This window comes from Balaenoptera acutorostrata, chromosome 1 (genome assembly GCF_949987535.1).
Source record: "Balaenoptera acutorostrata chromosome 1, mBalAcu1.1, whole genome shotgun sequence".
NCBI lineage: Eukaryota > Metazoa > Chordata > Mammalia > Artiodactyla > Balaenopteridae > Balaenoptera > Balaenoptera acutorostrata.
This window is the reverse complement of record NC_080064.1, coordinates 42,583,469-42,599,654: the sequence shown is the minus strand read 5'-3', so window position 1 is coordinate 42,599,654 and position 16,186 is coordinate 42,583,469. Positions and strand designations below refer to the sequence as shown.

The 16,186-nt window shown below is 36.3% G+C and overlaps 1 protein-coding gene across 1 annotated transcript in view; it reads left to right on the top strand.

Moving 5' to 3' along the window:
- FAF1 (Fas associated factor 1) overlaps positions 1–16,186 on the top strand; it is a 489,781-nt gene that overhangs the window by 192,928 nt on the left and 280,667 nt on the right. The window contains exon 5 of the mRNA XM_007164483.2: positions 7,477–7,568. Coding sequence (XP_007164545.1) covers positions 7,477–7,568 — 92 coding nt within the window. The remainder of the gene's footprint in view (positions 1–7,476; positions 7,569–16,186) is intronic.

Below are 16,186 nucleotides of genomic sequence, written 5' to 3'. Positions count from 1 at the left end.
CCAGTTTGCAGGGCAGAAGTTGAGACACAGATGTAGAGAATGGACATATGGACACCAAGGGGGGAAAACTGCGGTGAGGTGGGGATGGTGGTGTGCTGAATTGGGCGATTGGGATTGACATGTATACACTGATGTGTATAAAACTGATGCCTAATAAGAACCTGCAGTATAAAAAAACAAACAAAACAACTAATACTAAACTTTCATTGGGTTATTTGTATGGAAATATGTTAATATAAATGTTTCAGACATTACATGAAATTTCTAAAAATCTTATATTTGTATTTGTATGGAAATATGTATGGAAATATGTTAATATAAATGTTTCAGACATTACATGAAATTTCTAAAAATCTTATATTTGTATTTGTATGGAAATATGTATGGAAATATGTTAATATAAATGTTTCAGACATTACAGGAAACTTCTAAAAATCTTATATGTTCTGGTATAATGTTATAAGTAATAATCCTAGTTATTACTTTAAAATGTATATCTCAGAAATAACTAATTTTCTTGTCAACTGCATTATTATGAACTTTCATCAAATCTTTAACCGTGGTCATTTTTAAGTCTTTTGTCATTTACAGACAGTTCTGGGTGTACTCTGATGATTTTGCAAATATGTTCCTATAAAAGGGTTTCATCTTCAAGAAATTCATGGAAAAGACTCTGACAAGTACAGGTTTCTGGTAACTGACTGTACTGCTGAACTGAATGAATAAGCATTTTCAGAACTCTAATGAAGAACTGATGAACTCATAAAAGTGCTAACAAAAGATCAAGATGAAAAAAAATAATTAATTACATGGGACTGAGTGAACTGATGAGGATGAGTATAATTTTTGTGACTTTCTGTCTGAATTAAAAAAAAAAAAATCCCACAAGGACTCAGAGGCAAAGAATATACAAATCAATTTTCACTGCAAAGTAAAGGAGCTGTTACAGTGGAGGATTACTGGACTGAATGTCAATATTATGACATAGTATGAGTGTGTTTCATGTTTGGTAATTGCAATGATTGTTGCTTTTGTTGTGGTCATCCATGTACAATGCTTGGTGTCAGTCTATTTATCTCTTGTAAAAATAAAATACAGTGTGTGTGTGTGTGTGTGTGTGGAAAAAAAAAATCTTTCAGAAATGAAGACTAAATAAAGATTTTTTTTCACACAAACAAAACCCACAAGAAATATTAAAGGAAGTTCCTCAGGCTGAAAGAAAATTATACCAGATGGGAAATTAGATTAACACAAAGAAATGAGAAGTACCAGAAATGGTAAAAATTGGGGTATATACAAAATTGTTTCTTTCTTTTTAATTTCTTTAAGAGATAAATGACATTATAAAGTAAAAGTAAGAGCAGTGTATTTTGGGTTTTATAAATTATGTAGAGATAAATGTATGAAAACAACGTAAAGAATAGGAAAGGGGAAAGGAAGTATGCTGTTGTAAGACAAGTCCTGTGTTACTTGAAGGTGGACTCTGTGAAGTTAAATATGCATATTCTAAACCCTAGAGTAATCACTAAAAAAATGAAACACACATAATGGTTATTAAGTCAAGGTTTGAAATGAAATGGAATACCTAAAACTATTCGATAAATGCAAATGAAGGTAGAAATAGATGATAAAAGAAAAAAATCAGATAGGACAAATAGAAAACAAATAAGACTATAGATAATTACAATAAATATAAATGATCTCACATCCTTATGAGAAAGGTAGAGATTGTGAGACTGGATAACAAAGGAAAACCAATTATATATGTACAAGAAACGCACTTTAAGTATAAAGCATAAGATTCAAATATACATATAAGAAAATAGTAATCAATATATATGTTATATTAACAACATTATGTTATCATGCTAATATTAAATGAAGTAAACTTCTGGACAAAGAATATTATGAGGGATAAATGGGGACATTTCCAAATGATGAAAATGTCAATTAATCACAAAGACATAAGTATCCTAAATGTGTGTGTATATAATAACAAAAGCTTGAAAGTATGTGAAACAAAACTAATCAATAGAACTGCAATGAGAAAAGAACAAATCCACGATTATAATTGGAGATAACACTCCTTTCTTATAGTAATGTTCAGAACAACAGACAGAAAATATGAACAGAATGTCAACCAGTTCGACGTACTTGAAATGTATAAAGTGCTTCTCATAACCATAGGAAAATACATATTCTTTTCTCATGCATTTGCAACATTCATTAAGGTAGAAAATATGCTCAACCATTAAACAAGTCACAGAAAGTGACTTAAAGTGACTTAAAAATCATGTGAGGTATATTCTCTGACAACAGTGGAATTAAAATAGAAATCAAAGGAATCTGGAAAATCCTGATATATTTGGAAATTAAACAACATATTTCTAAGTAAACCATAGTCAAAGAAGAAATCACAAAGGAAATTAGAAAATATTTTGAACTGAATTGTGATGGAAACGTGGGGTATCAGTGTTTGTTTGATGCTGACAAAGTGGTATTGAGACGGAAGTTTATGGTTCACATGCTTAATTACAAAAGAAGGTAGTTCCAAAGGCAATGATCAAAGCTTCCAGCTAAGAAATAGGAAAAGTGTCCCTACCCCACCCCAGCCCACACTTCTGCTTGCAGGAACCAGATTTACCTTCACCAGCTAGGTTGGAAAACCTCATAATTCATAGAGGATAGAGTACAGTTGACCGTTGAACTCATTCTTTGGATAGAATACAGTTGACCATGAACAACACTGGGGTTAGAGGCACCAACCTTTTGCACAGCTTAAAATCCACATATAACTTATAGTCAGCCCTCCATGTACTCCATTCCTCTGTACCTGCAGTTCTTCATTCACTGATTCAACCAACTGTGAATTGTATAGTACTGTAGTATTTACTATTGAAAAAATCCATGTATAAGTGGACCCCCACAGTTCAAACCTGTGTTGTTCAAGGATCAACTGTACTTAGAAGGCTCTTGCCTCAGTAGTGTCAAGATTAGCCGTAGATTAAATACTGCACAGGTGGTACCAACATCTTAAAAGCAAAGACCCAAAAGCTCTGAACTGTTTCCAGGTAACTTAACTGCCTCCCAGAACAAAGCTCGGTATATTTATAGGAATAAAAAACATTCAGCACCCATCAAGGTAAAATTCACAATGTCTCGTATCCAGTAAAAAATTGCCAAGCATACAAAGGAGAAAAGCCAGCCCATAATGAGAAGAGAAATCAATTAACCAAAAACAACCCAGAATTGACATAGATGTTGGAATTAGCAAATTAAGGACATTAAAACAGTTATTATAACTATATTACTTATGTTCAAAAAGAGAGAGGAAAGATTTAAAATCATAAGTAATTGAAAAAGTAAAAATAACCCAAATCAAATGTCTAGAGGTTAAGAACATGATGTCTGAGATGGGATTAACAGAAGATTAGATATTCAAGAAGAAAAGATTAGTGAACTTGAAGACATCACAGTAGAAACCAGTTTGGAAAAGAGTTTGGCTGTTTCCTACAAAGTTAAAAATACACTGGCCATCCCTCTCTTAGGTATTTACCCAAGAGAAATGAAATCATATGTCCATCAAAGACATATATGTTACTGTTCATTGCAGCTTATTTGTAATAGCCTCAAACTGTGGAAAACACAACATGTCCATAAACCAGTAGATGGATAAACAAATTGTTGTATATCTATACAATGGAATACTACTTAGTAATGAGAAAGGGATTATCATTACGTGTAACAATGTGGAAGAACCTCAGACAATGTATTTTGAGTGAAAGAAGCCAGATTTTAAAAGAACATTCTGAAATTCCTTTTATCTAAAATTCTATATAATTCAAGCTAATTCATAGTCACAAATCAAATCACTGGTTCCCTGAGGATATGGTAGGGGATGTGTGGAGGAATTAACAAGGGGCATAAGAAAAGTTTTAGGGGGTGATGAATAAATTCATAATCTTGATTATGATGGTGGTTTCACTGGTATATTTTTCAAAACTTACAAATTGTAGATTTTAAATATGTGCAGTATTTTGTATCAATCATAATAAAGCTGTTAAGAAATTTTTTTGAAAAGAACAAATCAAACCCTAAGTAAGTATGGAAGGAAAAAAATCATATACATGCACACAGAAATCAATAAAGCAGAAAATGGATAAACAGTAGAGAAAATGAACAAAGTGAACAAAACCTAAAGCTGTTTTTTGAGATCAATAAAATTGATAGTTCTCTTGCTAATGTGAATAAGAACAAGAGAGAAAACACAAGTTAATCATAGTGAAAATGAAAGGTACCTACAGACATTGAATGGATTATAAGACAACATTAAGAGCAAATTTAGGCCAGTAAATTTAAAGGTTACATGAAACATTAAAAAGGTAGAAAAACTCTTTTTAAAGGTGTAAGTTACTACAGCTGACAGAAGCAAAAATTTAAAATCTGAATAACTCTACATCTAATATATAAAGTTATTGATAGTTAACAATCAAAACCTTTCCCCAAGAAAACCCAAGCCCAGATGGCTTCACTGGTAAAGTTTGTCTAATATTTAAGGAAGAAATGTTAGCAGTCATTCACAAATAGAGAAAGATGAAATGTTGCCTAATTCATTTTATGAAACCAGCATTAACCCTGATACTAAAACCAGACAAAGACATTACAGGAAAAGGAAACTATTACAGACTATTTCTTACAACCATAGAGGTAGAAATCCTTTACAAATATTTGTAAATTGAATTCATTAAATATAATAAAATATATACATATATATATATAATATAACTCATGGTCAGGTGGGCTTTACCCAGGAATATAAGGCTTGTTTAACAATTTGTATATAATCCATTATTGTAGTTCACCATATTAGTACAATGAATGAAAAAATTCATTTGATCATTTTAATAGATGGAGGAAAAAGCATTTGACAGTATTTAACAACAATATTTAAAATTTCGTGTTTTTTGTTTTTAAATGATTAAACTCACAGCAAAGTAAGAATAGAAGTAAACAATCCCACGAGGGTTCTCTTTTCTCTGTATCCTTGCTGCCATTTATCTCTTACTTTTTGACGGTAGCCATTCTAACAGGTATGAGATGATACCTCATTATGGTTTTTGGTTTACATTTCCCTAGTGACTAGTGATGTTGAGCATCTTTTCATGTACCTATTGGCCATTTTTATATCTTCTTTGGAAAGATGTCTAATCAAGTCCTTTGCCCATTTTTAATTGGAGTATTTGGGGTTTTTTGGGCTATTGAATTATATGAGTTCTTTATATATTTTGGGTATTAAACCCTTATCAGATATATGGTTTGCAGTCAGTGGACTGTTCCTTGATGACATCTGCATATCTTCTCAGTTTTCGAAGTAACATACAGGAGTGCCATCTTGTGTTAAGATCTTTGGAGTCAGGCAGACCTGGATATAAAAACTGGCTCTGAAACCTGCTGCATTCTAGCGCTTCACTGCCCTAAAATATTTTGGATATTCTTGAAACAACAACTATTTATTGAGAACCTATACTGGCCAGATACTATGCTAGACACTTATGGGTGTATTACCTTAATTAATAGGACTTAAAACTGACAACATTTTTTGAGTCCCTTTTATGTATTGGACACATAGTAACACAAAGTATTTTCCATTCCGTATGTCATTTAATACAGCAACCCAATGAAGTATTGGTAGTATAGTTATTATTCCTACTTTAGAGAAGAAGAAATTGAGACCAACAGAGAAGAATTTTTTGAATATGAGGAACTCAGGTTGCTGTCACGGCTCTGGGTTTGTTTTCTATTCTTTTCTACCTGTGGAACAAAAGACTTTTTGTTTTATATGTTACCCAAGCTTGCTGCAAAGACTAACTGGGACTTTAACTTAAAATCTCTTTTTGTTTTTCCTTTCCTTTAGGTTATGAATGGTAAGGGTGTCTCCAAGAGGTTAAGCAGGAAGTGTCAGGTGTAGATAGGTTTCTAAGAGGAAAGCACTGGGCAGGCTTGTAAGCGCATAAGCCCAGTTCCAGATAGGTACAGCTTTAGAAATAGCAACCTTAGTCACAAATGAAAAGGCAGTGTTTATATGTATTTGGTAAAAGAAGTATGGCTCACCTTTCTCTCATTTCCATGAACAGAACAATCCTTTGTCAGCAGTGATATTTTTGAAGGTCAAAGTTGATAAATTTTGTGCTTCTAAAATATAAGGTTGAATCAGAATTCTTTTTATGATGTTTAATCACTATCCAAAGTGCCTAGATAGGAATTTTCTTTAGGAAAGTAAAAATATGCCACTAAGGCTGTGAAGGGTTTGATTGTAGCATTGCTTGCTTAGGCAGCTGTGCTTCCATAGAACTTGTGTAGTGTAAGCTTCACCCACCATCTTTTCCTTTATCAGCATGGAATTACTTTTAATGTATAGTATAATCATTTTCTGCAGTGTTCAATCACTTACTATAAATGAAATTGAATTATGTGTTAATCTATAATTATAGACTAACCAACCTAATAAAAGCATATATATGAAATATTTGTACATTCTGATTTAATGATCTGTTTATTATACTGTAGTACCAGAAATTAGCTGGTTAATTTATAAGTAGACTCCATTCCTGAAAAGTAATTTGTGGAGTACTGGGAAAATTGTGATTCCTCACTTTTTTTCATTAGCATCATTTTCATTTTTTCCTTTTTACCTTTTGGTCTTTGTCTTCACTGAATAGAATATCCTGGCCTTTGATTTGGCTCTCCTTCACAACCCGGCTATACTTCAAGCTTGGTTTAAATCCAGCTGTATTTCAAGCTGGATTTAAGTCTCATCTGTCTCACAAAACTTTCTCTGACTATTTGATCCAACATAATTTTTTTTCTTTTCTGAAATTCTGCTGCTTTTCTCTTTAACACAGTTTACATTGTCTTCTACATTATATACGTTGACTTTATTTTTTTTTCCAGCTACATTCATGGATGTTATCTCCTTTCACCCTTGAACCCTAGAGGTAGATAAGATAGGCAGTATTATTCCCCATTTTATAGATGCAAAAAAAAAAAGGCAAGTTGTTTGATTTCTTCAAGATAAGACTTCAGCCCCAGTCTTCATTCCACAATTTGCTTTCCCTATACTATAATGCCTCAAGTTTTGTACTTTACCGACTATTCCTACCATATGCTGAGCACATATAGGTATTATCAGTTGGTTTAAAATAGATTATTTCTTTTCAAACCCCCAATCACTGATATCTGTTTCTTTTTAAAAAGGTACTTAAGTAATTGTGTAGTCTTTTATCATAATGGTGAAGGGACAGCATGTTGTATGATCAAGATTTGAAGTTTGGACTACTGAAATTTTTCATATGCATTCATCAGACATATGTCATTGACTATGGACCATATGCCTAATATTAATGCTAGCTCTGGATATGAACAAATACTTATTGCATTATTTTGTTAGTAATATCTGGTCTCCTCTTTTTCGTACAGGAGAAATTAAACAGATTCTAGAAAATGAACTTCAGATACCTGTGTCTAAAATGCTGTTAAAAGGCTGGAAGACTGGAGATGTGGAAGACAGTGTGAGTTTAGTAACTGCCTAAAAATAAAAGAAAATTAAGTTATGCTATTGACTAAATGATGTATAAATTGTTTTTTACTAATGTTGTTACATATGACAGATGTAGGTTTGGTAACAGTAGCTGAGTTTAAGGTATCAGCAAACAATGTTTTGCAAGCTAAAACATTTTCATAGTAAACCAACAACAGTTTTAAGTGAGTTAGATACGTAAGTGGCATGTTTTTCCTACTTCTAACTATTTTATAGGAGTTAATTTGACATTCTTTTTTGAGAGCTTTTACCTTTTTCTCAAACCTCATATGATATCAGTAAGTGCCTTGGAATAATAATTTTTTTCTTAACATCTTTATTAGAGTATAATTGCTTTACAATGGTGTATTAGTATCTGCTGTATAACAAAGTGAGTCAGATATACGTATACATATATCCCTATTTCCCTTCTCTCTTGAGTCTCCCTCCCACCCTCCCTCTCCCACCCCTCCAGGTGTTCACAAAGAACCGAGCTGATCTCCCTGTGCTATGCAGCTGCTTCCCACTAGCTATCTATTTTACATTTGGTAGTGTATATATATCTACGTCACTCTCTCACTTCGTCCCAGCTTACCCTTCCCCCTCCCTGTATCCTCAAGTACATTCTCTACGTCTGCGTCTTTATTCCCATCCTGCCCCTAGGTGCTTTAGAACTTTTTTTTTTTTTGATTCCGTATATATGTGTTAGCATACAGTATTTGTTTTTCTCTTTCTGACTTACTTACTTCACTCTGTATGACAGACTCTAGGTCCATCCACCTAACTCAATTTCATTTCTTTTTATGGCTGAGTAATATTCCATTGTATATATGTGCCATGTATTCTTTATCCATTCCTCTGTCAATGGACACTTAGGTTGCTTCCATGTCCAGGCTGTTGTAAATAGTGCTGCAATGAACATTGTGGTACATGACTCTTTTTGAATTATGATTTTCTCAGGGTATATGCCCAGTAGTGGGATTGCTGGGTCATATGGTAGTTCTATTTTTAGTTTTTTAAGGAACCTCCATACTGTTCTCCATAGTGGCTGTATCAATTTACATTCCCACCAACAGTGCAAAAGGGTTTCCTTTTCTCCACACCCTCTCCAGTATTTATTGTTTGTAGATTTTTTGATGATGACCATTCTGACTGGTGTGAGGTGATACCTCATTGTAGTTTTGATTTGCATTTCTCTAACTGTTAGTGATGTTGAGCATCCTTTCATGTGTTTGTTGGCAATCTGTATATCTTCTTTGGAGAAATGTCTATTTAAGTCTTCTGCCCATTTTTGGATTGGGTTGTTTGTTTTTTTGATACTGAGCTGCTTGAGCTGCTTGTAAATTTTGGAGATTAATCCTTTGTCAATTGCTTCATTTGGAAATATTTTCTCCCATTCTGAGGGTTGTCTTTTGGTCTTGTTTATGGTTTCCTTTGTTGTGCAAAAGCTTTTAAGTTTCATTAGGTCCCATTTATTTATTTTTGTTTTTATTTCCATTTCTCTAGGAGGTGGGTCAAAAAGGATCTTGCTATGATTTATGTCAGAGTGTTCTGCCTATGTTTTCCTCTAAGAGTTTTATAGTGTCTGGCCTTACATTTAGGTCTTTAATCCAACTTGAGTTTATTTTTGTGTATGGTGTTAGGGAGTATTCTAATTTCATCCCTTTACATGTAGCTGTCCAGTTTTCCCAGCACCACTCATTGAAGAGTCTGTCTTTTCTCCATTGTATATTCTTGCCTCCTCTATCAAAGATAAGGTGACCATATGTGCATGGATCTATCTCTGGGCTTTCTATCCTGTTCCATTGATCTGTATTTCTGTTTTTGTGCCAGTACCATACTGTCTTGATGACTGTAGCTTTGCAGTTGGTCTGAAGGAAAGGAGCCTGATTCCTCCAGCTCCATTTTTCTTTCTCAAGATTGCTTTGGCTATTCGGGGTCTTCTGTGTTTCCATACAAATTGTGAAATTTTTTGTTCTGGTTCTCTGAAAAATGCCATTGGTAGCTTGATAGGGATTGCATTGAATCTGTAGATTGCTTTGGGTAGTACAGTCATTTTCACAATGTTGATTCTTCCAATCCAAGAACATGGTATATCTCTCCATCTGCTTGTATCATCTTTAATTTCTTTCATCAGTGTCTTATAGTCTTCTGAATACAGGTCTTTTGTCTCCTTAGGTAGGTTTATTCCTAGGTATTTTATTCTTTTTGTTGCAGTGGTAAATGGGAGTGTTTCCTTAATTTCTCTTTCAGAATTTTCATCGTTAGTGTATAGGAATGCAAGGGATTTCTTTGCATTAATTTTGTGTCCTGCTGCTTTACCAAATTCATTGATTAGCTCTAGTAGTTTCTGGTAGCATCATTAGGATTCTCTATCTATAGTATCATGTCATCTGCAAACAGTGACAGTTTTACTTCTTTTTTTCCGATTTGGATTCCTTTTATTTCTTTATCTTCTCTGATTGCTGTGGCTTAAACTTCCAAAACTATGTTGAATAATAGTGGTAAGAGTGGACAACCTTGTCTTGTTCCTGATCTTATTGGAAGTGGTTTCAGTTTTTCACCATTGAAGACAGTGTTGGCTGTGGGTTTGTCATATATGGCCTTTATTATGTTGAGCTAAGTTCCCTCTATGCCTGCTTTGTGGAGGTTTTTTACCATAACTGGGTGTTGAATTTTGTCAAAAGCTTTTTCTGCATCTATTGAGATGATCATATGGTTTTCATCCTTCAACTTGTTAATATGGTGTGTCACACTGATTGATTTACATATATTGAAGAATACTTACATCCCTGGGATAAACCCCACTTGATCATGGTGTATGATCCTTTTAATGTGCTGTTCGATTCTGTTTGCTAGTATTTTGTTGAGGATGTTTGCATCTATGTTCATCAGTGATATTGGTCTGTAGTTTTCTTGTGACATCTTTGTCTGGTTTTGGTATCAGGGTGGTGGGGGCCTCGTAGAATGTGTTTAGGAGTGTTCCTCCCTATGCTATATTTTGGAAGAGTTTGAGAAAGATAAGTGTTAGCTCTTTTGTAAATGTTTGGTAGAATTTGCCTGTGAAGCCATCTGGTCCTGGGCTTTTGTTTGTTGGAAGGTTTTTAATCACAGTTTCAATTTCAGTGCTTGTGATTGGTCTGTTCATATTTTCTATTTCTTCCTGGTTCAGTCTCGGCAGTTTGTGCATTTCTAAGAATCTGTCCATTTCTTCCAGGTTGTCCATTTTATTGGCATAGAGTTGCTTGTAGTAATCTCTCATGATCTTTTGTATTTCTGCAGTGTCAGTGGTTACTTCTCCTTTTTCATTTCTAATTCTATTGATTTGAGTCTTCTCCCTTTTTCTCTTGATGAGTCTGGCTAATGGTTTATCAATTTTGTTTATCTTCTCAAAGAACCAGCTTTTAGTTTCATTGATTTTTGCTATTGTTTCCTTCATTTCTTTTTCATTTATTTCTGACCTGATCTTTATAATTTCTTTCCTTCTGCTGGCTTTGGGGTTTTTTTTTGTTCTTCTTTCTCTAATTGCTTCAGGTGCAAGGTTAGGTTGTTTATTCGAGATGTTTCCTGTTTCTTGAGGTAGGTTTGTATTGCTATAAACTTCCCTCTTAGCACTGCTTTTGCTGCGTCCCATAGGTTTTGGGTCGTCGTGTCTCCATTGTCATTTGTTTCTAGGTATTTTTTGATTTCCCCTTTGATTTCTTCAGTGATCATTTCGTTATTAAGTAGTGTATTGTGTAGCCTCCATGTGTTTGTATTTTTTACAGATCTTTTCCTGTAATTGATATCTAGTCTCATAGCGTTGTGGTCGGAAAAGATACTTGATACGATTTCAATTTTCTTAAATTTGCCAAGGCTTGATTTGTGACCCAAGATATGATTTATCCTGGAGAATGTTCCATGAGCACTTGAGAAAAATGTGTATTCTGTTGTTTTTGGGTGGAATGTCCTATAAATATCAATTAAGTCCATCTTGTTTAATGTATCATTTAAAGCTTGTGTTTCCTTATTTATTTTCATTTTGGATGATCTGTCCATTGGTGAAAGTGGGGTGTTAAAGTCCCCTACTATGATTGTGTTGCTGTCGATTTCCCCTTTTATGGCTGTTAGTATTTGCCTTATGTATTGAGGTGCTCCTATGTTGGGTGCATAAATATTTACAATTGTTATACCTTCCTCTTGGATTGATCCCTTGATCATTATATAGTGTCCTTCTTTGTCTCTTGTAATATTCTTTATTTTAAAGTCTATTTTGTCTGATATGAGAATTGCTACTCCAGCTTTCTTTTGATTTCCATTTGCATGGAATATCTTTTTCCATCCCCTCACTTTCAGTCTGTATGTGTCTCTAGGTCTGAAGTGGGTCTCTTGTAGACAGCATATATACGGGTCTTGTTTTTGTATCCATTCAGCCAGCCTGTGTCTTTTGGTGGGAGCATTTAATCCATTTACATTCAAGGTAATTATCGATATGTATGTTCCTATTCCCATTTTCTTAAATGTTTTGGGTTTGTTATTGTAGGTGTTTTCCTTCTCTTGTGTTTCTTGCCTAGAGAAGTTCCTTTAGCATTTGTTGTAAAGCTGGTTTGGTGGTGCTGAACTCTCTCAGTTTTTGCTTGTCTGTAAAGGTTTTAATTTCTCCATCAAATCCAAATGAGATCCTTGCTGGGTAGAGTAATCTTGGTTGTAGGTTTTTCTCCTTCATCACTTTAAGTATATCCTGCCACTCCCTTCTGGCTTGCAGAGTTTCTGCTGAAAGATCAGATGTTAACCTTATGAGGATTCCCTTGTGTGTTATTTGTTGTTTTTCCCTTGCTGCTTTTAATATGTTTTCCTTATATTTAATTTTTGACAGTTTGATTAATATGTGTCTTGGCGTGTTTCTCCTTGGGTTTATCCTGTATGGGACTCTCTGTGCTCCCAGGACTTGATTAACTATTTCCTTTCCCATATTAGGGAAGTTTTCAACTATAATCTCTTCAAATATTTTCTCAGTCCCTTTCTTTTTCTCTTCTTCTTCTGGGACCCCTATAATTCGAATGTTGGTGCGTTTAATGTTATCCCAGAGGTCTCTGAGACTGTCCTCAGTTCTTCTCATTCTTTTTTCTTTATCCTGCTCTGCAGTAGTTATTTCCACCATTTTATCTTCCAGGTCACTTATCCTTTCTTCTGCCTCAGTTATTCTGCTATTGATCCCATCTAGAGTATTTTTAATTTCATTTATTGTGTTTTTCATCGTTGCTTGGTTTCTCTTTAGTTCTTCTACGTCCTTATTAAATGTTTCTTGCATTTTGTCTATTCTATTTCCAAGATTTTGGATCATCTTTACTATCATTATTCTGAATTCTTTTTCAGGTAGACTACCTATTTCCTCTTCATTTGTTAAGTCTGGTGTGTTTTGACCCTGCTCCTTCATCTGCTGTGTGTTTTTCTGTCATCTCATTTTGCTTATCTTACTGTGTTTGGGGTCTCCTTTTCACAGGCTGCAGGTTCGTAGTTCCCGTTGTTCTTGGTATCTGTCCCCAGTGGCTAAGGTTGGTTCAGTGGGTTGTGTAGGCTTCCTGGTGGAGGGAACTAGTGCCTGAGTTCTGGTGGATGAGGCTGGATCTTGTCTTTCTGGTGGGTAGGTCCACGTCTGGTGGTGTATTTTGTGGTGTCTGTGGCCTTATTATGATTTTAGGCAGCCTCTCTGCTAATGGATGGGGCTGTGTTCCTGTCTTGCTAGTTGTTTGGCATAGGGTGTCCAGCACAGTAGCTTGCTGGTCGTTGAGTGAAGCTGGGTCTTGATGTTGAGATGGAGATCTCTGAGAGATTTTTGCCGTTTGGTGTTATGTGGAGCTGGGAGGTCTCTTGTGGACCAGTGTCCTGAAGTTGGCTCTCCCACCTCAGAGGCACGGCCCTGATGCCTGGCTGGAGCACCAAGAGCCTTTCGTCCACACAGCTCAGGGTAAAAGGGAGAAAAAATAGAAAGAAAGAAAGAAAGATGCTATAATATAATGAAGTAAAATAAAGCTATTATAAAGCAAAGCTATACAGACAAAATCTCACCCAGAAGCATATACATATACACTCACAAAAAAAGGAAAAGGGGAAAAATTAATATATCCTGCTCCCAAAGTCCACCTCCTGAGTTTGGGCTGATTCGTTGTCTGTTCAGGTATTCAACAGATGCAGGCACATCAAGTTGATTGTGGAGATTTAATCCGCTGTTCCCGAGGCTGCTGGGAGAGATTTCCCTTTCTCTTCTTTGTTCGCACAGCTCCTGGGGTTCAGCTTTGGATTTGGACCCGCCTCTGCGTGTAGGTTGCCTGAGGGCGTCTGTTCCCCGCCCAGACAGGACGGGGTTAAAGGAGCAGCTGCTTCAGGGGCTCTGGCTCACTCAGGCCATGGGGAGGCAGGGGTACGGATGTGGGGCGAGCCTGTGGCGGCAGAGGCCAGTGTGACGTTGCAGCAGCCTGAGGCGCGCCGTGCGTTCTCCCGGGGAAGTTGTCCCCGGATCCCGGGACCCTGGCAGTGGCGGGCTGCGCAGGCTACCGGGAGGGGCGGTGTGGAGAGTGACCTGTGCTCGCACACAGGCTTTTTGTAGGCGGCAGCAGCAGCCCCAGCATCTCACGCCCGTCTCTGGGGTCCACGCTGATGGCCGCGGCTCGTGCCCGTCTCTGGAGTTCGTTTAGGCTAGGGAAGTTTTCAACTGTAATCTCTTCAAATATTTTCTCAGCCCCTTTCTTTTTGTCTTCTTTTTATGGGACCCCCTATAATTTGAATGTTGGTGCATTTAATGTTTTCCCAGAGGTCTCTGAGACCGTCCTCAATTCTTTTCATTCTTTTTTCTTTATTCTGCTCTGTTGTAGTTATTCCCACTATTTTATCTTCCAGGTTACTTATCTGTTCTTCTGCCTCAGTTATTCTGCTATTCATTCCTTCTAGAGAATTTTTAATTTCATTTATTGTGTTGTTCATCATTGTTTGTTTGCTCTTTAGTTCTTCTAGGTCCATGTTAAACGTTTCTTGTATTTTCTGCGTTCTATTTCCAAGATTTTGGATCATCTTTACTATCATTACTCTGACTTCTATTTCAGGTAGACTGCCTATTTCCTCTTCATTTGTTTGGTCTGGTGGGTTTTTACCTTGCTCCTTCATCTACTGCGTATTTCTCTGTCTTCTCATTTTGCTTAACTGACTGTGTTTGGGGTCTCCTTTTCGCAGGCTGCAGGTTCATAGTTCCCGTTGTTTTTGGTGTCTGTCCCCAGTGGGTAAGTTGGTTCAGTGGCTTGTGTAGGCTTCCTCGGTGAGGGGACTGGTGCCTGTGTTTGGTGGATGAGGTGGGTCTTGTCTTTATGGTGGACAGGACCACGTCCGGTGGTATGTTTTGGGGTGTCTGTGAACTTATTACTATTTTTAGGCAGGCTCTCTGCTAATGGGTGGGGTTATGTTTCTGGCTTGCTAGTTGTTTGGCATGGGGTGTCCAGCGCTGGACCTTTCTGGTCATTGAATGGAGCCTGGTCTTAGCGTTGAGATGGAGACCTCTGGGAGAGCTCTCACCGATTGATATTACGTGGGTCTGGGAGGTCTCTGGTGATCCAATGTCCTGAACCCAGCTCTCCCACCTCAGAGGCTCAGGCCTGACACCTGGCCGGAGCACGAAGACCCTGTCAGCCACACGGCTCAGGAAAGTTTCTAGAGGTCCCGTGGTGTGGGCCTGTCAAGCTCTCCCTTTTATAGCCATGAAAAAGTTGCTGTATCTGGCCCTTCCTTTCCAGTCCTTGCAGATTGGCTCTAGTAGGTCACTCTTCTGACGCTCAGCAAGGCTGCTCGACGCTCAGCAAGGCTGCTCACCGCTCCAGTTGGCAGGTTATTTCCCACCTTAAGCGGGAAAGCCTGGAATAATAATTTATTGAACAATTACTTATTGGCCTGAAAGAAGTAATACACAGTATATACATTTATGTCCAGTAGTGTTTATGGAACAAAGAAGATAATAGGAAACCTTTTTAACTTGGAAAATTTAAATGGTAAGAATATTTCTTTGTTTACTTGGATAGGGTCAGGTGCATGGAATGAGTTATATTTTAAGAATTTGTACAAAGTGTTGCAATTTTAAGGTAGTAGTTGCTATTCTCAAGGACCCAGTAGCAGCCTTAGGCATAAAATATTTCACACACTTACTCTTTTTCTGACAGAGAGAGTAGGGAGTGATGGAAAGAAATGAGTTAACTCCAGAGTTTTAGGTGTTTGAGGTAGAAATAATTATCAAATCTTTTCACGGTACTTACTGAGTTGGTACGTCAGTACCCGGCAGAAACTTAGAATCTTTATCTTTTGGTTCAATTCTTTGTCAATTGCTTCTGGTAGACATTGTGCTTATAAATACTTATATGTGAGTTCATTTGATATATGGAGATGTTCTGAGTACTTCAGTAAGTTATTTATAGAAATTTCAGGTTGGCAAGATATTTATAAATTAGGTACAAATTAGTGATGTGCTATATTAGGGGTCAGCAAACATTTTCTGTACAGAGCCAGGTAGTTAATGTTTTAGACTTTTTGGGCCATACAGTCTCTGTTGCAACTACTCAATTCTGCTGTCATAGCTTGAAAATAACTACAGAC